This window comes from Mustela nivalis (assembly GCF_964662115.1).
Source record: "Mustela nivalis genome assembly, chromosome: 5".
Taxonomy (NCBI): Eukaryota; Metazoa; Chordata; class Mammalia; order Carnivora; family Mustelidae; genus Mustela; species Mustela nivalis.
This window is the reverse complement of record NC_139024.1, coordinates 16,253,458-16,274,038: the sequence shown is the minus strand read 5'-3', so window position 1 is coordinate 16,274,038 and position 20,581 is coordinate 16,253,458. Positions and strand designations below refer to the sequence as shown.

Sequence of the window (20,581 nt, the reverse complement as noted above, 5' to 3'; positions counted from 1 at the left end):
TCTGTGGCTCCTTCTTCAGGCTGGATACACTTGAGTCCAGCCACATCCAGCAGAGTTGAACAGAAGTGATACATCTGGTGATTTTCCTTAATGTTTGCACACAAGCAGCAAGGGCTACCCATGTTTTAGGATTGGGCCCCTCCTAAAGCCACCTTCGTTCATCTTTTTGAACTGAAACCATCAAATACTTGAGGTCTACATTGCCACTGTGTGGGGCCAAGTCTAGTACGATTAGCTAATATATCAGAACTACTTGAAAACAAAAAGGAAGGCTAAAAGACACAGTCAGTTGTTAATTCAATAATGATCATGCAAATTTTTATCTGAAGATAATTTTGAAATTAGCTCTCTATCTTAGACTCAATCTTAGCAAGAAATAATATTATGTTTAAATCAACTTTTTTTCAGTCATCCAGGAGTCTACGTTTGTATGTCAATGCTGTCTACCTGCGCATTTTTGTAACTGCATTTTCATTGGCCTGTGCATAGAAATTCCAAGAAATAGATAATTCTCATTTATGGAAACTAAAAATTACATACATTTAAGTAGGCTCTTTATATGATCAAATCAACTCTTCCTAGATAGAGTCAATCTATATGACATAGCTGACTCTACCAGGCTAGAATACCATTGTTTGTCTCAAAAACCATTTTAAGCAACAGGAAAATGCTAGTCTCTGCAAAGAGCAAAACAAACATTTTCTCCCAGTTCTAGAGAATCGACGTCCATGAACAAGATGCAGGCAGGTTGGTTCTCCTGAAACGTCTCTCCAGGGCTCCCACAAGGAGGCCTTCCTGCTGTGTCCTCACATGGCCTTTCCTCTGTGTGCACCCACTTCTGATGTCCCTTATCCTTCTCAGAAGGCACCAGTCCAACTGGACCACCCGTATGACCTCATTCATCCTCACTTACCTCTTACAGACCCTGTCTCCAAATACAGTCACCCTGGGGGTGAGGGCTTCAAACTATGATTCTTCAGGGGACATGGTGGAGTCTGTAACAGCGACTAAGTTTGATGGGAGCCACTAATTACAGAGTGATCTAATTACAGAGAAGTACCTTTAAAAGCTCAGGAAATAACTCCATGTGCTCAACACAGCCTGTTGCTCAACCTCCAGGACTTTCCCGCTAGCTTCCTCACCTCTTAAACCACCCCCCCTGTTCCTGTTTCAGTGGAGTGGAGTTCAGGCTGAGTACAGGCCTCTCTCGCCTATTACAGCAGCCTTCAGTAAAGTCTTCCTGGTGTGTTCAATGGTGTCTCGTGCACTTTGGCTTTCACAATTGGTATGTACAGATGTAGTCAGGTTCTCTTTCCTACTAACATCCATGATAAGTTTCTGCACACCTTCCTTCTAAAAGTTACCCTGTTTATTATGGGTGTCTCTGCTTTATTTAGCAGAAATTACCTTGCTCCTTCGGAGCTCTTAAAGAATTATATTGTGTTGGTGCCAGAATAATTTTAGTATATTTCCCCCCAACATTTGTAAGATAATTTCAAAAGCATACAGGAAAATTGCTAGAATTTTAGAGTGAACACCAGTATATTGATCCCCCAAGATGCTACAGTTAACATTGCACTAGACATGCTTTATCACAGATTATTCACCTGGTCATTCTTCCCTTCTTCCTTCAAGGTATCCTCTTTTCTGCATCTCAACGTGGAAAACATTACAAAGTTGTCCCAAATGCTTCAGCTGGCACGTCCATAACTAAAGTTCTTATCTGCCTCTGAATGTGACCAAAAGGAATTAGTGAATCTCATGATAACCAGGTTGTCAGAAATCGTTAATATCAACAAGGAACTACAACATAGTCATCCTAAGAAAATATTAGTTAATGCTAATCTACTGCTTTACAAGTTTACTGAGACCCTTCTAATTTGATATTCAGAGTGTTTCTGTGTAGATGTAATCCCCTCCTGTTGGCTTTTGAAATTATGGGAGGGAGGTTGTGTGGAGCAAGGCCAGACGTCTGTGCCCCACAGAGAAGGGGAAGGGTAAGCCAGTGGAGAACAGCCCATCAACACACTTGCACTGTATACCCAGGCCTTCCAGTGCAGCCTACTTGCTGATTCCACCCTCGTGCTCATCTTTGTACTGACTCTGGCTCATCCCTTTGTCTAGATTATTTTTTCTGTCTGAACAAGTGGCAAAATTCCTGCAGGGCTCAGATAATGTCACCTGAGTCTTCTCAACCATTTCTGATGAACTAATTTCCCCTCTTCTAAGTTCTACGAATTCTGGCAACTGTTAGAATACCAACCAGTGTTCTAGGTGCATGGATATCTAGCTGGCTCTCACCCTGGGCTCATTAGTTCTCTTAGCTCCCTTCCGAAGAGGAAACAGAACATTCTTGTTGCCTTGACTCTCTAGGAGAAGATCTTAAACATTCTAGATATTCAGTGAGTGTTTACAGAATTGATGTATGGAATTACATTGGACATAGCAAGTGCTGAGGATAGCCTCTCCTTGGTGTTAAGGAGTTGACAAAAGCCTTCACTGGATGTCTCTCAAACCTACAATCCATGGCCCTAACCACGTCTCTGTTCTCCTGAGCACCCACTCCCCTGCCTGCCCTCTCTAACTGATCTCCTCTTGATCTGTAACTAACCAGGTATAAAAGAGCTCCCACTCTTTCCTCTGAAATTTCATGTCTTGGACAACCTTGGCTATGAAGGGGAGAGAAGAGCCCTGATATTTCACTTTTCTTTGGATTCCCTACTGGCAGCTTCCACAGATGTGATGAGGCTCCTATGACAGTTTCTTCAAAGCTCTTCAGGCTTTCCCTGACTCTTAGATCAATGTGCTCCCAGCATCCACCTACTTTCCATTTGCAAAGCCACCTGCACAGTTAGTTCCACTTCCAAGTATAAAAATCTGTGAATTATGATATTGAATTGCACTGAGACTATTCTCTAACTCTGAAAATAGGGAAGATCTGAGGTGTGCGGAGACGGGGGTTGGGGGGAGCCTAGCCCTAAGTGGAGTTTCCCTAGGTCCTCCAACAAGTGCAGGTTTCTCTCCTGAAGACCTGAGGATCACGTGAAGACCAGAGAGTTCAGCTCAGCTCAGCTCAATAATAATCAAAACAATGAGCAGACAGGCTCCTGGGTGGCTCAGTGGATTAAAATCTACCTTTGACTCAGGTTATAATCCTGGAGTCCTGAGATTGAGTCCTGCTTTGGGCTCCATGCTCAACAAGGATTCTGCGTCTCCTTTTGCCCTTCACCCTACTTGCACGCTCTCTCTCCCATTAATAAATGAAAGCTTAAAAAAATGGGCAGTCATTGTTTCACTGTGTTTCTCTATTGGACCACCGAGAGCTGTGTCTTCGCGAGGACCCTGGCCATTGCCAGCTCTGACACTGAATATTGAAGGCACTCTCCCATTATCCCCTGTCTTATCCTACTGCTTCCGGGTACTTGGAAAAAATATTTCCTTATGTTTTCCTCAATCCCAGTGCCACCCAAATGACTCATGTTGGAGGCATTCCTTCTGGATTCTGACTCTTACTCCTGTTGTCTACTGTCCCCCTCTGTCCACAGGGGCAGCCCTGTGAAGACAAGGATGACCCAAGTAAAGGAATGGTGACAGCCTACCTACAAAATGGCTCTCAGTGATTCTGGCCTCCTGGTACTCATGCCCCGTGTAATCCCCAGCCACAATGAACAGGGATGATGGCTGCAATGCTCAGGATAGAATGCAAATACTAGAACATGACTTTCAAACCATATCACGAAAGACATTGAGGTTTCCACCTTTCTCTCTACGTTCTCTCACTCTAGGGAAAGCCACCTGGCATAACTTTTTTTTTTTTTAAGATTTTATTTATTTGAGAGAGACAGCAAGAGAGAGAATGATAAAGCACTATCAGGGGGAGGGGCAGAGGGAGAAGGAGAAGCAGACTCCGTGCTGAGCAGAGAGCCTGACACAGGGCTCTTGGGAACTTGGCCTGAGCCTATGGCAGATGGTTTTAACTGACTGAGGCACCCAGGGGCCCTCAACTGTCATTTTCTTCAAGCAGCCCTATAGGGAATTCCTTGTCATGAGAAGCTGAGGTCTCCTGCCAACAGCCATAGAAGGGATCCAGCTTAGAAGCACCATCTAACCTATATGCCCTATAGCCCCCCTGTAGCCCCAGTCAAACCCTCTGATGAGAGTGACTTCAGTTAACACTTGACTGCAGCCTCATGGGGAACACTGAGCCAGAGCCTGCCTGTGGTCCTGCTCCTGAATGCTTGACCCACAGAAACTGTGGGAGATAATAAATGGTTATTGCTGTTCTAAGCCACTAACTTTTGGGGAAATAACAACGCATATTAAGAAATGTAATATAATAGAATAGAAGTAATAAAAGGAAATAATTTTTCCATGTATCCTGAACCAGTAGGATAGTATAGGGATCAATAGAGAGTGCCGCCAATAGAAGGATCTGGCATTTCCCAGGGTCCCTGCTGAGAGACAGCTAGCTCCCTGCTGTCCAGGAGAGAAAGAGAAAGTGAAAAAATTTCTGCCCATTGTATTGATTACTACTGAGCTGAGTTGAACTCTCTGGTCTTCACATGATCCTTGGGTCTTCAGGAGAGAATCCTCTCTTTTTTTCTAAGGACCTAGGGAAACTCCACTTGGGGCTAGGTTCAACCGAGTCTCTGCACACCTCAGACCTTCCCCTACATTCAGAGTTAGGGAATGTCTAAATTCACCGTTTCAGTGCAATTCCATATCACAAGCCTCTCCTCATCGTAATCAGTGTATTTGGCTTATATATTTTTTTCCAAAACAAACAAACCAAAAAAAAAAAAAAACACCTTAAAATGAATACATTTACTTTGTTTTAGTAGGATGTACTCAGTTCTCCATAACCTAAAGAAACTAATATTTCTACTGAGGGAGGCTGACAGTACCACTTGTTTGACCACAATGGTCAGAGACATTAATACACAAAAGAAGCCATGCTTGATTCTCTCCAGGAGAGAAGTGAAGACTTCATGGGAGATAAATCCTGGGGGAATATAATATTTAGCCCGTGGGATGATGGGGAGTGTGATCCCTGGGGAAAGAATGAAGACAAACTAAAGAGCTTACAGGCATCTCTGAGTCAAAAATCTTGAATGAGATCAGGATGACTGGACCATGAATCATTGTGGAAGAAGATCTTACAGCAAAGGGAGGTGTCAGGAGACCAGGTGGGAAATATCTGGAGTCATAGATGCTGCACAGAGAAAATTCACAAGACATTCTACCAATAATCCATCTGTTCATCCATGCATCCATCCATCCATCCATCCATGCATCCTGTACTTCCTAACATATATTTTCTGTCTCCCTACCCCACATACAAAAGGGGTAGTTCGTAGAATTCTTAGTATTCTAGGTCCAGACTCAGAGAATGTTCCGTGACAGATCCAAGGTGGTGTATGGGCCACTCTTCCATCGGCATATATTCCAGGAGATTTAAAGGTGCCTGAAGTATCAATGGTAAATAGGGATATTATTGGTTTCTACAGATTTTTTTTTCACTTTTCGTATTGGAATAGGTTTTATTTAGTTTAAAAGTTTTTCAGCTAAATTTATAGTTTGAGATAACTATACAATGAATCTATAGACAGTTCTCAGAAATAATATAGAGATGTCCCAGGTATTCTTTTTCTCTTTTCTCCCAAGGGAAACAAATTACAGATATTGTGGTGCAATATCACATCCAGGATATTGACATGGCTACAATGCACATCTTATTCCAAGTAAAGAGGACACTGGAAACTTTGGCAAGCCTCTAGGAGTAAGGCACAGTAGGCGTCTTAGGATGTGGAGTAAGGCACTGCCATCAGCTACATATAACTACACTCTTTTTGAAAAACCAGTCTTGGCCTGCCTGGGGCCTTTATGGGGACTGAACACTGACCTTGGGCTGCCGAGTCACCAGGTGACCTGATCTGCCTCTCCTGAGCTGGGTGCTTTCTGACCCATTGCCTGAGGGTGGTAAGCACAGCAGCCCTCTATCATCAGATGGAAGCAGTAGGTACATGATATGGCCTGATCAGGTCCCGGGGCACAAGCAAGTTCCCTGAAGAAGTTGCCTGAATGCTTGTGGTCCCCACTTCTACCCCACAGCCTCCTTCTCCCAGCCTGTACCTAGGCCTTATGGGAAGCTCCCAACAGAGGAAGAGAGGACTGGTGACTGGTTTCCAGATGCTTCTGTAGGATCCTTAGGTCCTGCCTGAAAGGGAACAGCTGCAGCATTATAGCCCTTCTCCAGACTATTCCCAAAAGACAGTGTATAAGGAAATGTTCTCAGTGGGCACAACGCTGAGCGGTACCCCAGGTGGTACACGTTGCTGGGGAAGGAGAAATGCACACCTGTGCAAGTAGATGCCCATTTCAATGGTTTGGCTGGATGGCCAGGGACTTGGAAAGTCCAACTGGAAACTTGTGACAGAAATTTAGGGGAAAGGTATGTAGATAGAATTCTCTGAGAATAGAAGGATATTTGTGTCCCACAGGAATGCTCCCCAAAGGGTGACCTCAGAAGAGGAGGATTTTTAGGAATCAAGTTGCTAGGATGACCATTCCGGGGCTATCAGTCAGCCTGTGTCCCCAGGACAACCCACATTGTCCAGTGGGCTCAGAACAAAGGGGCAGGAATGGATGTCAGGCACGGGCTTAGCAGCACAGTCCTGTTGCTGCTAAGTCCATGGAAGATGAGTAGGCCAGGCCCACTGCTGAGTGCCCAGCCTGCCAGCCACAGAGACAAACAGGGTGCCCTGATATGGCACAGTTCCCCAGGGTGACCAGCCTGTTGGCAGGTTCATAGCCCTGGGGCACTTTCATAACAGTAAGGCACAGCATTCCTCTTTTTTGAAACAGATACTTACCACAGATAATAATTTATCCTCTTTGCCTGCAATGATTTTGCCAAAACTACCATCCGTGGGACCTACATAATTCTTTTCCCCACTCTCACAGTCTTCCCTACCCTTCTGCTCTGATCAAGGAACTTGTTTCACAAGAAAAGAAATGTGGCAGTGGACCCATTGCTCATGGACTTGCTGGCCTTACCATGTTCCCCATCTCGGAAGCAGCTGGCTTGGCAGACTCTTGGACAGTCCCACTGCTGGCTAGGTGGTAATGCGTTGCAGGAGTGAGGCCAAGTCATCCAGAAAGAAGGCTGTATATGCTCTGAGTGCAGCTCCTCTCCCTGGGATTAAACCCTGGACCCTCTCCTCTTAGTTCCTGGATGAACCCCTCTTCCAGTTGGCATCTCACTGGGAGTCTGTGCAGTTCTCACCCAAATGGGAGTAATGTCAGCCACAGGTGTGCCTGCCCTCTGCCCTCCCCCCGACCCTCCTGACCTGGCAAATAATCTGTGCGGTGTCAGACTGACTTTTCTAAAACTCTCCAGCTTGGACAAGTCTTAAGCCTTGCTTCCCACCAGGCGCTCTCTCCCTCTCTTGCCCTCTGGCTCCCATCTCCTGGCAGTATTTTTTTCAAGTTGAAAAAATCTTTTCCATCTTCCTTTTGCCCAGAGACCAAAGTCACTGAAAAAAGAAAAGAAAAGAAAACAAACAAACAAATAAAAATCCAAGGCAGAAGCAAGGCTGGGGAAGACTGATGACTGGGCAGGAGCCATCAACAGAGTTTTAAAACTTCTTTTAAACTTCTCCTATATGGTTTCCCCCCACCCCTCCACCCCTGCCCCAGTCTTAACCCCATCCCCTCTCCCCTCCCTGTTTCTCCCTAACTGCTCCCAGCAGGAGTGTGGTAGACACTTTCCTCAGCAATTTGAGGAGGCTGTGAGGAAACCTTGCCACACCCACTCTGGGACCCCAGCCAGCATCAAACCACCTGCTTACTCCTGCCAGGTCATACTTCCTGAAATATTTCAATCGTCTCTCCTGCTCTTCTTTCCTTCTTCATCCCATTCTCCTCCCAACCTCTCTTTTCTGTCTTCATTCCCACTTTCCAAATCATCCCTTCTTGTGGTCAGAAAGTATAAACTTCCAGTTATAAAATAAACAAGTCATGAGATATAATGTATAATATGGTACATAAATATAGTTAATAATATACAAATACTGACTCATGTACACCTCAAAATAATTTGTTATATGTCATTAATATCTCAATAAGAAACTTTAGAAGTAAAGAAAAAAGGGACGATTCTTTTTTTGGTGGTGTAAGCGTGGGATGATAGAGTCTATGACTTTTGTTATGGGCTGAATTGTGGTCCCCCAAAAGTTATGCTGAAGTCCTAACTCCTGGTCTTGGGAAGTTGATTTTATATGGACATAGGGCCTTTGCAGTTGTATCCACATGAATATGAGATCGTTAGGATGAAACACCGTCCAGTAGGACTCTTGTCCTAGTAAGAAGGGACCAGAGACAAACAGGGAGGAAGTCAAGTGGATGCACAGAGGCAGAGAGGGCAGCCGTCCCTGTGACAACAGAGACAGACATTAGAAGGCAGCCGACTAGAGCCAATGAATGCCAAGCATGGCAGGAAAGACCCAGAAGCCAGGAGACAGAACATGGCTCTGAGGATGCCTTGCTCTCAATGTTTCAGCCTTCAGAACCGGAAGGGAAGAAAATCCTGTTTTGTACTATTTTTTCTTTTTGAATTTATTTTTTATTGAGATATAATTGATATACAGCATTATATTAGTTTCAGATGTACAAGATAGTGATTGGATATTTGTATGTATTATGAAATGATCAGCACAGTAAGTCTCGTTTCGAGATCCACTCTCTCAGTGACTTTGAAGCCTGCTCCAATCGTCTTTGTCCAGGGAAAACTCCTTTTCCATTTCCAGACCAGACAACTCAGACTGAAATGGTGCAACAGTGGTTTGGGAATCTGCAAATAAAGGGTGAGTTTTCTGTTTGGGTTTTCTTGAGAAAATAATACATTAAAAAAAATATTAATACATTTTCAGTAAACTATATTACGATAACAGTAATAATAACTTTACTCATTTTGAGTATTTGCTGTATCAGCTACTGTCCATAATGCTTAACAAATATTAACTTATTAAATTCTCACACACAATAAATAGGAAGATAGAGGTGCCTGGGTGGCTCAGTTGGTTAAGCATCTGCCTTCCACTCAGATCATGCATGATCTCCGGGTCCTAGGATGGAGCCGGCTTTCTGTTCAGTGGGGAGTCTGCTTCTCTCTCTCTGTCTATCTCTCCCTCTGCCCCTCCCCACTGCTTGTTCTCTCTCTCTCAAATAAATAAAATCTTTTTAAAAATACAAAGATAATATTAGCCCCATCTTACACATGAGGAATTGTGTTGCACAGAGCTTAATTTGCTAAGCTACACCGCCTAAAAGCAGAGGAGCCAGGATTCCAGTACAAGCGGTTTGGCTCATGAACTGTACTCTTTATTCCTTATCTCTGTTCTTGCATCCTATCTGTAAGAAGCACATACTGTCAGCACATATAAAATAATCAAAAGATGACTGACCTTATTTTTAAGTAGACGCTAATGAGGACATCATGGTTTACATGGGACTTTACATACACGGAAGTACACAGCTACTAAAACCTAAATGGGTTTTGGTTTTTTTGTTTTTTTAAGGTAACTCTAGGCCGATGTGGGCTTGAATTCACAAACTTGAGATCAAGAGTTAACATACTCTGGGCGCCTGGGTGGCTGTCAGTTAAGCATCTACCTTTGGCTCAGGTCTTGATCCAGAGTCCCAGGATCAGGCCCTGCGTTGGGCCCCTGCTTTTCTTTCTCCTTCTGCCTTTCCACCTCCCCCTGCTTATGCTCTTTCTCTCTCTCAAATAAATAAAATCTGTTAAAAAAAAAAAAAAAGCAAAAAAAGTTACATGCTCTACTGACTGAGCCAGGCACCCCAAAACCTAAACATTTTTAAACAGCTGTCATCCACGGGTGCCTGAGTAGCTCAGTGGGTTAAAGCTTTTGCCTTCAGCTCAGGTCATGATCCCAGGGTCCTGGGATCCAGCCCCACATGGGCTCTCTGCTCAGTGGGGAGCCTGCCTCCTCCCCCTTCTCTGTCTGCCTCTCTGCCTACTTGTGATCTCTGTCTGTCAAATAAATAAATAAAATCTTAAAAACACACACACACACACACACACACACACACAAAAAGAAATATACAACACAGAATCTTTAACTACAGGGAACATGCTGTGCTCTATATCCACATGACTTTTATTTATTTATTTGACAGAGAGAAAGAGATCACAAGTAGGCAGAGCAACAGGCAGAGAGAGATGAGGAGGCAGGCTCCTGCTGACTCTAGGACCCTGAGATCATGATCTGACCCAAAGGCAGAGGCTTACCCCCACTGAGCCACACAGGCGCCCCCGCATAACTTTTTAAGTTCATAACTGGAAGCTTATACCTGTTGGCCACGAGAAGGGAAGATGGTGGTGGTGGAAATGAAGATGGGAAAGATAGGTGGTCAGGACAATGGGTGAAAAGGAGCAGAGCAGCAGCACCGGAAAGGACTGTTATATTCTAGGAAATACGGCAGGAGGCGGGTCCCGGGGCGGGGTCAAGCCCCAAGTGGAAATTTTCTTTAGGAACTGCAAATCTGGGCACAGTAGAGCTGCGATGAGCTTCCCGAGGCGAACAGGGTGGATTGGGGTCCCCAGCGGACGGGGTCTCGGCCTCCTGCTCTGGTTTTTCCTGCGGGTCTGTGCTACAGCAAGCTGCAGCCGTGAGTTCAGCGGTAGAACCCGGGATGGGAGCGGGGAGTTGGGGAGGGAGCGGTCAGACCGGGGAGCGGAACCGGCGTCCGCGGAGCGGTTCTCGTAAATTCTTCTTCTAACCCGGACTCCTCAGTTATTCTCTGAGGGCCGCTTTCTGCCTGCAGGGTGACTGTGGGCAATTGTCGCCTGGGCCAGGAGAGGGACCGAAAACAGAGGCAGCTTCCGGGCACCTGGCGGGCTCAGTGGGTTCAGCGCGGGACTCTTGATTTGGGCTCAGGTCCTGCTGTCAGGGTCCCTGGGTGGAGTCTTACCTGAGGCTTTGTGCTCAGTTTGAGCTCTGTGGGCGATTCACTCTCTCCCTCTGCCCCTTCCCTTCACACTTTCTAAAGTAAATCAATGAATATTTTAAAAACGGGGCGGGGAGGAAGTGGAGCAGGGGTGGCGGTAAGGGAGGGGAAGCTGAGGGTTAGCGAAAAACCTCGAAAGTTAAGCCAGGCAATGGCGAAGGGAGAGAGGGCCCCGCTGGAGATCTGTGGTCCACCCCAGCCCCTGGAGCCTCCCCTCGGAGCCCTGGGGAAACTGAGTCCCCTTGCCCCTACTCATGACCCGAGGCTTTCCCAGGGAGGGGACCTCCACAGGACCCCTTACCTCAAAGCCATTCCCAGGGTTCTCCTGGTATGAGTCACCTCATACCCCACCACAGTTAACCAGTCCAAGTGGGATGGCCTTGCCTGCACGCTTGGGCAGCGGATAACCCTTCTCCCCTCCCCGTGGGACTCCAGGTGCTCCTTCACCAGCACCTCCCAGCTCAGGGTGCACAGCTCTGATGTCCTCTGGCCAGAGACCTCTTCACTCCGTTCCCACTTGCCCCCAGCCTCTTTTACAGGGTGTGACTTTCCCTCCTGTGTCATTGCCTCCCTGGAGCACTAGGGCTCACTTCCTGATATTCAGATCAGAATGTCACAAAGCGCACAGAGCCCCTTTTCTCACAGGGCTCTGTGGTGTGGATTCTAAGGGTCCTGGGGCCCAAGGAGCCAGTCCAGCGGCACCTTCATCCATGGATTGTTTGTGACTGCTTGTCGGCTACAACAGCACATTGAGTGGTTACAACAGAGTCCTATGCAATATTCAGTAGACACAGAAAATCTTTGCACCAGGCTGGCATTTCAATGAAAATCAAATAGGGTTCATCACATCCTTGCACCCTGAGAGGAGCTTTGAGGCTGGTACTCATCTCTGTCCTTGCACCGAAGATAGGATACTTTTGTATTTATTTATTTTATTTGTAAGGAGCCCTCCAGACATGTCCATGAGCATAGTAGCACGACATGTTTTTAGTTTTGTGTTTGGCATTTCTTGCTCTATCTGTTCTGTCATATGCACTTCTCTGAGCTTCTATCTGCCTTCCCAATGCCTGCTACTCTAGTCTGTGATGTGTAGACCACCCTTTCCAGGCTTCCAAGACCCATCCTAAGGGCAGGTTATCAGCATCTCCAGGGCCTTGCTCTGACCCATGATCCCAAACTTTCCCTCACCTGACTTTGGATTCTATCCTCACCCTGTCCCCACCAGGCCCCAGCTCCTCAGGAGCAGCCCCCTCCATGCCCCTCATCTTCCTACAGGACAGTGGCCTACCTCCTGACAGTCCTCTGACATGTAGACCTCTTCTTGCCATAGCCAGCCTGGCCTGTGCCTGCAGTGGGTAGAGACCGTGTGAGGCTGGGTGTCAGCCTGGTGGGCACAGGATCCTAACTGGGGCTGTGTGACTTCCTGCCAAGCAGAGACATACTGATCCAATCCCAACAGGGGAAGAGCGCCAGCCTCCAAGGCTATGGGGAACCATATTGCAGGGACAGTCCTTTCTCTGCCAGGTCAGCCCTCTGGGGGGTGAGGGGGATTGCTGTCACCTGGCTGGCAGCGGGGTGCCTGCTGCGCTTTTTCTTCCAGCCGCAACCTCCACCTGTGTTTTTCCTTCCCAGGTCCTCTTTCGCTTAACCAAAATTTCTCCATCACATCTCAGCCCAGGCCTGGACAACCATGGTGTGAGATTCAAGGCCAGGTCAATGGAAACAAGTTTCTTTATTATGTCTGTGGGAGCAAGCAGGTCATACCCACTGGTCCTTATGGGATGAAGATGAAGAACACAGCATTTTGGGAAACACAGATGGAAACTCTGGAGGACCTGGGGGAAGAGTTCAGAAAGAAACTGCTGGACATCAAAGCAGAGTTTGTCACTAAGAGCGGTGAGTCCGAAGGCCCAGGGAAGGAGAACACTTGACAGGGCTGGGGTGCTATGGTGTTCATGTAAAACTTAGAAGTGGGTCCCACACACATGGCCCAGTAGCCACAGCAGGCAAGGAGGCCAGAGCAGGACGGGGAGGGCAGAAGGGGAGCTGAGGAGTGTGCAGCGAGTGGGGCAAAGGATTGGTCAAGACCAGAGGCTGACCTGTTTCTGCTGGTGGGGGCGGGGGCAGATTCTCTCACCATGCAGGGCAGGCTCATGTGTGAGCGAGGGGCTGATGGACACACCAGAGGATCCTGGCAGTTCGCCTTCAATGGACAGTTAACCCACCTCTTTGACCCGGAGAACAGAAAGTGGACAGTGGTTCTTCCTGGAGGCCAACGGTTCAGAGGCACGTTGGACAATGATGGAGAACTGACCAAGCTCCTCGTGAGGACCGCAAATGGAGACTGTAAGAGGTGGCTCCAGCACGTGTGGGAGCACTGGGATGAGATGCAGGAGACCACAGGTAACTCAGAAGACTGGATGGAGTGCTGGTTCTCTTGAAATGACCTCGACCTACACCACAGTGTGGGCAGTGTGTGTGTGTAGAGAGAGAAATTGATCCATCCATGGGAAATTCTTCTTGGCAGAATAATGGCTACAGGAATGTTCTAGAATTCTTCTTTTCCCGTCTCACCTCCTGGAATCACTTCCTCGATGCGTACACCTTTGTGTTTGGGCATTTCTTGAATTTCTTGCTGGCCCCAAACAGGGGAGCATCAGCCTGTTTCCAGAGATGGTCTTGTGTTCCTTTACTGAGAATTACTGTCTTTTTCATGTCACCTGGTGTGCTGTCAGAAATCCTTCAGTGCCACCTGGACTGTCGTTGTCACCATCCTTGTCCTGCATCACCTCCTGTCTGTCACAGCAGGAGCGACTGCTTACCTTGCAAACCCTGCTTCCCGTTTTGGCGGGAGGAGCCCCTCGGGGACGGGCGCATCCCTCCTCCCTCCCGACATCAGGACTGGTCACAGCCGCCGCCACGAGGACAGTGATAGACACTGATTGGTAGGATGCAACTACAGGAGCTGAGGAAGCTTCCCCCAGTTTGGGGTCCTGACTGAGGATCCTATCCTTGCATTTTCATTTCAGTGCCACCAGCCACGCGACAAGGTACAGCCCCAGGCAAGGCCACAGCCATCGGACCCTGCACCTGGATCTTCCCGTTGCTCCTCAGCTGTGCGGTCATAATGGGCATCCTTGTCGGAGACCACTAGATCCACAGGTAGTGAGAGCAGATTGAGACGGAAGGGAGAGGCAGATGGCCTGGTGTGAGCACAGGGAATGGTGAATTCCCAGCCTCACCTCTGCCCACTGCCTGAAGGTTCTCAGATGGCAGTGGGATTAGATGAATGGGATCTCATATCATGTGTTGAGAACAGCTTGGACTAGCTCCATGCTGATCTCTGATGTGGCCTCACTCACTGATAAGGCCACTGGGAAAGGAGAGGGGCCCAGACCACTGCTTAAGGCCTGTTGGTGCTAAAGGGATTGAGGGATGTCATTCCTGGCTCTAACTGGGTTCTCCATTGGAGAGAGTCAATTAGGGCCCGGGGTGGCAGGGTGGGGACAGCGGGGACACACAGCATGGGCCGTACTCCCCTTTGAGAGAGAGCAGCATGGCAGCTCCATGGGACATCTCAAGGAGAAGGGGACTCCATCCAGGCAGTTACAAGGACAGGGGGCCAGGTTCTCATCCCAGGTAGAGGGAGTGGGAAGGCCTCTACAGACCCACTCAAAGGGCTGGACAGTAGTGCCGTGTTCCCCCCATCGTGACTTGGGTCTTCACATGTGAGGCAGCAAATGCCCAGTAGAGACCGTGCATGATGGGACTAGAAGGAGGCTAGTTCTCTGTGCAACCTTGGCTGAGGCTGATGCCGTCCCTGGCAGCCAGCTTCCTGCAGACCTCAGATCCTGAGCCCCTGAGCAGCCCCTGCTTTGAGCAGAGCTGAGCTGGGGGATGGGCTAACTGAGCTCCCCTGTGAGCTCCCAGCTGAGCCGGACCAGGAATGGATGGGATGGGGGCAGGATCATCAGACGAAGAGCTCTGCGTGCTGCTTGCAGGAGGCTGGAAGGGAAGGGAAAAGAAGGACTTTTCCACAGGGTTCCCCAAGGTTAGAGTCAAGTGCAGGCCCCTGTCTTCTGCCACAACCCCCAGCAGGTCCTTTAGGATCTGCCATGAGAGGGAGCCTGGGAACCTAAGTCACGTGAGCACACGTTTCTTACGCACTTTGGTCCTGAGCCCAGACCATTGGGAATAGGGCCTGGGGCTGACTCCGTGACTTGGTTCAGGAGGGTGGAGGTTTGTAATGGTGGCTGGGCCCAGGGCTGGGGTCATGGCTGGGGGAAATGCATGCCCCTGGGCGAGGGCTGGGCTGGGGGGGGGGGTAGTGCTGGTGAAGGGCAGCCCCAGGACAGGGGACCCAGGATTTCCTCAACCATGGAGACAAACACCTGTTCTTTTCTTAGGCTGCCAAGTCCACCAAGAAGCCCTTCAGCGTGGGGACCAGCTCAGCGACTCTGCCTCTGGGCCAGCTGCCTTTAAATGAGCTGTTGTTCATCATTAGACCAGCAGCACTTCCAAGTTTACGAGTCCAGAACCTCAGTCCAGCCACCTGGTTCAGGACAGGGAAGCTCCCATGTCCCTTCTTGCATTTTGTGCCTCTCCCGTTCAGCACTTTGCACTGGCATATTCTATGCCGTTTTCTCCCATTGCTAAGTGATGGAATTCCTGCACTGAAGTGTTAAACACTTGAATGGGGAATCTCTACAAAGAGAACATTTTCCTTCTTGTCCTTTGGTTCTGCAATATCGGGTTCTTCTCTGTAAGAGGATCATGTCCTTGCAGACAGTATCCCCAAAAAGATATTTATGGAAGCTCTAGATCCTCAGGGATTTTTTTCTTCTGTGTACTGTGAAACAGGCTCATTGACATATAGTGATTGTTGTCTTTAGTAAATTATGTCCAGGAACGTATATTTAAATAAATATTATCTTTATTATATAGTATACTTAATTTGGAATTTTACTATTATTTTTTATTTTTTTTCAAAGATATTGTTTATTTGAGAGAGGGAAAGAGACATATCAAGCTGGGGGGAGGGACAGAGGGAGAGGGAAAAGCAGACTCCCCACTGAGCAGGGAGCTGTTGTGGGACTCCATCCAAGGACCCTGGGATCATGACCTCAGCTGAAGGCAGACACTTAACTGGCTGAGCCGCACAAGTGCCTTCAGAATTTCTTTTATATCGCAAGAGAACACATGGAATTGTGTTCTTCCTCCACTGTACGGGGTAAATAAAAGTGTGATTCTGCTAGATCTGTTGTGGAGATAGAGAATTGAAGGATCACTCAGAAATCCGCTTTCCAGCAGCCATCGGTCCGTCTCAGACATGATCCTGACAGGCCACATACAGTCAAACGTTCTGGAAATGAAGCAGTTGAGAATCTTTCTGAGTGTGCTGGATCCCCCACCACTGTCTCTCTTGTCATCCCTCCCCACCGACTCACCTCCTTCAGAGCACACTGGGTCTTCACAGCAAAAACAGATCTGCTTCGAACAGTTGATTTATTCGTTCATGAGCAAAAGATTGGTATCCAGAATATACAAAGAGCTCCTGCAAATAAATATCTGTAAGTCTGGCTCTCCCAAGATCTGTGCAAATGCTTAGAGCAAGTCACAGACAGTAAATCAGCCTCAAAAATCACTGAACACATCCCAAGTTATCAAAATAACATGAAAAACATCGGGCTTGCTTTATACATGCATCAAACTGACAAGATTTTAAAAAATGTTTTATTTATTTATTTGACAGAGATCACAAGTAATCAGAGAGGCAGGCAGAGAGAGGAGGAAGTAGGCTCCCTGCTGAGCAGAGAGCCCCATGCAGGGCTCAATCCCAGGACCCTGGGATCATGACCCCAGCCAAAGGCAGAGGCTTTAACCCATTGAGCCACCCAGCCGCCCCAAACTGACAAGATTTTAAAGAGAGCTATAGCAAATGGTGAACAGGAAATGGAGTGACAAGAGTTCTCTTCTGCGTTGGTAGGAGTTAAAATGGAATACTTCATTTGCCGTATAGTGCACCCTAGCCAGACGGTGGTTGGTTGTGTTTATCCTACTGCATGGCAATCCCAGTGTTAATTTGAGGCCGGAAATACATGGGGACCAAAAATCAATAGAGGTGTACGATTATTTACTGTGGTGCTATGTGTCATAGCAAAAAATTAGCCATAGGATACCCAAATGAGGTACAATGTATACAATGTGTTAGGAGATTTTTGTTTCTCTCTAGTTAAGACTAAATTATCTGAACTCTTGTCAAAAAATGACACAAAGGTGAGCCAAAACACAGGATGAACAAAGCTTTCAAATATATATTGAGAACTTCTGGACAACATACTCTTCCAGTGGCCTCCTACATCTGAATCTCTTCACCTACACTTACAGATTAAGCTAATCCACTAACAAGGCAAATAAAACACTCTAACCCTCATCTTCAGCACATCCAGGAAATGGAAATGGAAATGGAAAATGTCGATCTCTTTGACCGTATTGGACATTCCTGGAACAATACGAAGCAGAGTCTAAGGATGAGGAGGCCCTCAGGTACCATGAGACCTACTAGGAGATGATCCTGTGGTGACCCAGATGAATGTCCTGGTGTGGGAGAAATACATCCTAAAATGTCGGCATCAGGGGACATCACCAAAACTGGGAGGACATCAGTGTGACAGCTGAGATACCAGCCAATAGGATCCAGCAGTACATTAGAAGGATTTTTCACCATGACCAGGTGGTTGGTATTCCTGGGCTACAGGGATGGTTCTACATCCACACACCAAGCAACATGATACACTACCTTCTTAAAATAAAGGACAAGATCCATGCGATCCTCTCAAAAGATGCAGAAAAATCATTTCACAAGGTACAACATCCTTTCCTGATGAAAACTCGTCACAGTGTAAGGATAGAGGGAACATACCTCAATGCCATAAAATCCATATATGGAAAGCCCATAGTGAATATCATTTTCAAAGTACAAAAACTGAGAGCTTTTCCCATAAGCTCAGGAACAAGGCAGGGATATCCACTCTGACCACTGTTGTTCAACATAGTCCTAGAAGTCGTAGCCTCAGCAATTGACAACGAAAAGAAATAAGGAGCCATCTGAATTGACAAAGAAAAAGTCAAACTCTTACTCTTCACAGATGACATGATACTCTATATGCGCAACCCAAAAGATTCCACCCCAAAATTGATAGCACTCATACAGGAATTCAGCAAACTGGCAGGATATAAAATCAAGGCATAGAAATCAGTTGTATTTCTATACACTAACAATGAGACAAAAGAAGCAGAAATTTAAAAAGGTGATCCCGTTTATAGTTGCACATAAAACCCTAAGATATGTAGGAATAAGCCTAGCCAAAGAAGCAAACTACAGAAGTATAGAAAACTGCGGAACACTCATGAGAGAAATTGAGGAAGACACAAAGAGTTGGAAAGACATTCATTCCATGCTCACAGATTGCAAGAACAAATATTGTTAAGTGTCTGTGCTACCCAGAGCAATCTACACATTCAGTGCAGTCCCTATGACAATACTATCAACGACAGAGCTGGAACACAGAATCCTAAAATTTGTATGGAACCAGAAAGACTCCAAATAGACAAAGCAATGTTGGCAAAGAAAATCAAAACTGGTGGCATCACATTCTGAACTTCAGGCTCTCTTACAAAGCTATAATCCTCAACACAGTATGGTACTGCACAAAAACAGACACATAGATCAATGGAACAGAATAGAGAGGCCAGAAATGGGCCTTCGACTCTATGGTCAACGAATCCTTGACAAAGCAGGAAAGAATATCCTATGGGGTTGGGGGGGAGGCAGTGTCTTCAACAAATGGTGTTGGGAATATTGGACAGCCACGTGCAGAAGAATGAAACTGGACCATTTTCTTTTCTTTTTAAGATTTAATTTATTTATTTGACAGAGAGAGATCACAAGCAGGCAGAGAGGCAGGCAGAGAGAAAGGGAGAAGCAGGCTTCCCATTAAGCAGAGAGACCGATGCAGGGCTCGATCCCAGGACCCTGAGATCATGAAGTGAGCGGAAGGCAGAGGCTTAACCACTGAGCCAGCCAGGTGCCCCCAAACTGGACATTTTCTAACACCCTACACAAAAACCGCCTCAAAATTGATGAAAGACCTAAATGTGAGGCAGGAATCCATCAAAATCGTAGAGGAGAACATAGATAGCAAGCGCTATGAGCTCATGGAAAATAAACAGGGCTGCTGGAGGGGCGAGGGGGAGCAGGATGGCCAAACTAGGTGGCGGACACTGTGGGGGAGGAGGCCACGTGGTGCAGTCAGCACTGTGTGTTTTGTGAGACATGAACCGCTAGCCTCTGCCTTGGAAGCTGGGAATACATTATATATCATTTAATTGAGTTTAAATTTTTAAAAATAGGAAAAAGAAAACAATATTAGTGATTTCTCCTCAACAGGCAAAGTAGTACTACAATTCACACAGTGTAGGTATATTCCTTAAATATCTTTTTAACCATTTAAAATTATTCATTAAGCTTCTATACTAGAATTGTTAACCCTTAAAAACCTAAATTTCTGGTGGAAATTGAGAAGTAAACGGTAGTTCACTCTTAACCTGGCATTCCTAGCTGATTGGCAGATTTTAAATTCTTTTCGCAATTTTTAGAAACACGTGACTTCTCATAGTACATTTTCCAGTTTGACACAGGACATGCTTACCCACAGACCCACGTATCTTGAGTTCCTTTGTAAAAGGAAACGAAAAGTAGATAAATCTATGTTCCATGAATAAATAAATAAATAAATAAATGCAGGCTAGAACAGTTCATCCAGCTTCTGTTACAGCCCTCACACATGGGGTCACACCTGATTCAGTCAGCTGAGTTTGGTTCCTCCAGGTGCTGTTGTTTACAATGTGGCTATTTAGTTCTCAAAGCCTAGAACTAACAAGAGTGTTTCCAGTGACTGAAGGGGATGGGATACTTTATTATCTATCATACTTACAATAAGTCGAGCATTATGTGGCTGATTTTATGCAATTTGTAGGATAGGAGGATGATCGTGAGTGAAAGTGATGTACTCTCGCTCCAACACTCACTTTGTCTCAGAGCTGAAGTGTGGTCACTGAAAAAAAAAAAAATCACTCATTTTTTTCCTCCTCTGCAAACCTGAAGGTAGCACTGCTTGGAAATAGGATTCTCTGTAGAATTTACGGGTTGCTAAGGGGTTTCACAGCTGGAGGAATAGCATTCCTCTCCTTCTACTTTCAGAGCCTGAGAACGTGTTTTAAAAGTGGCCACAGGCCCAGATGCTTCTCCTACACTTGCAAAGAAAGGGGACATGAAGCTAGGTGCCTTCAAAAAGGAGGGAGAATTGCCTATAAATGATATCTCACCAAACTTGATGCTTACAAAAGATGGGGGTAAAATTCACCTCGTGCCCCCCAAAGAATCCAGTTAACTTGTCACACCCATAGGGCCATGTGGCTCTGTCTAGTGGTTTTCACGCATGAAAACCCTTCCTAGCCCGCCCCTTCCCAGAGATGCTGACAGAGGCGGCTG

The 20,581-nt window shown here is 46.5% G+C and overlaps 2 protein-coding genes across 3 annotated transcripts in view; both read left to right on the top strand.

Moving 5' to 3' along the window:
- LOC309864613 (UL16-binding protein 1-like) overlaps nucleotides 1–20,581 on the top strand; it is a 253,814-nt gene that overhangs the window by 227,286 nt on the left and 5,947 nt on the right. The gene's annotated exons all lie outside the window — the stretch shown is intronic.
- On the top strand, nucleotides 10,544–15,969 carry LOC309864614 (UL16-binding protein 3-like). Of its 2 annotated transcripts, none has more exons than XM_082730255.1 (5): nucleotides 10,544–10,689; nucleotides 12,661–12,924; nucleotides 13,156–13,431; nucleotides 14,058–14,190; nucleotides 15,435–15,969. In XM_082730255.1, exons 1-4 carry the CDS (start codon nucleotides 10,584–10,586, stop codon nucleotides 14,180–14,182), a joined length of 771 nt encoding a protein of 256 aa, XP_082586381.1. In that variant the 5' UTR covers nucleotides 10,544–10,583; the 3' UTR covers nucleotides 14,183–14,190; nucleotides 15,435–15,969. The 2 variants fall into 2 exon arrangements, with proteins under 2 accessions (XP_082586381.1, XP_082586380.1); XM_082730254.1 differs by having other exon boundaries at nucleotides 10,578–10,701.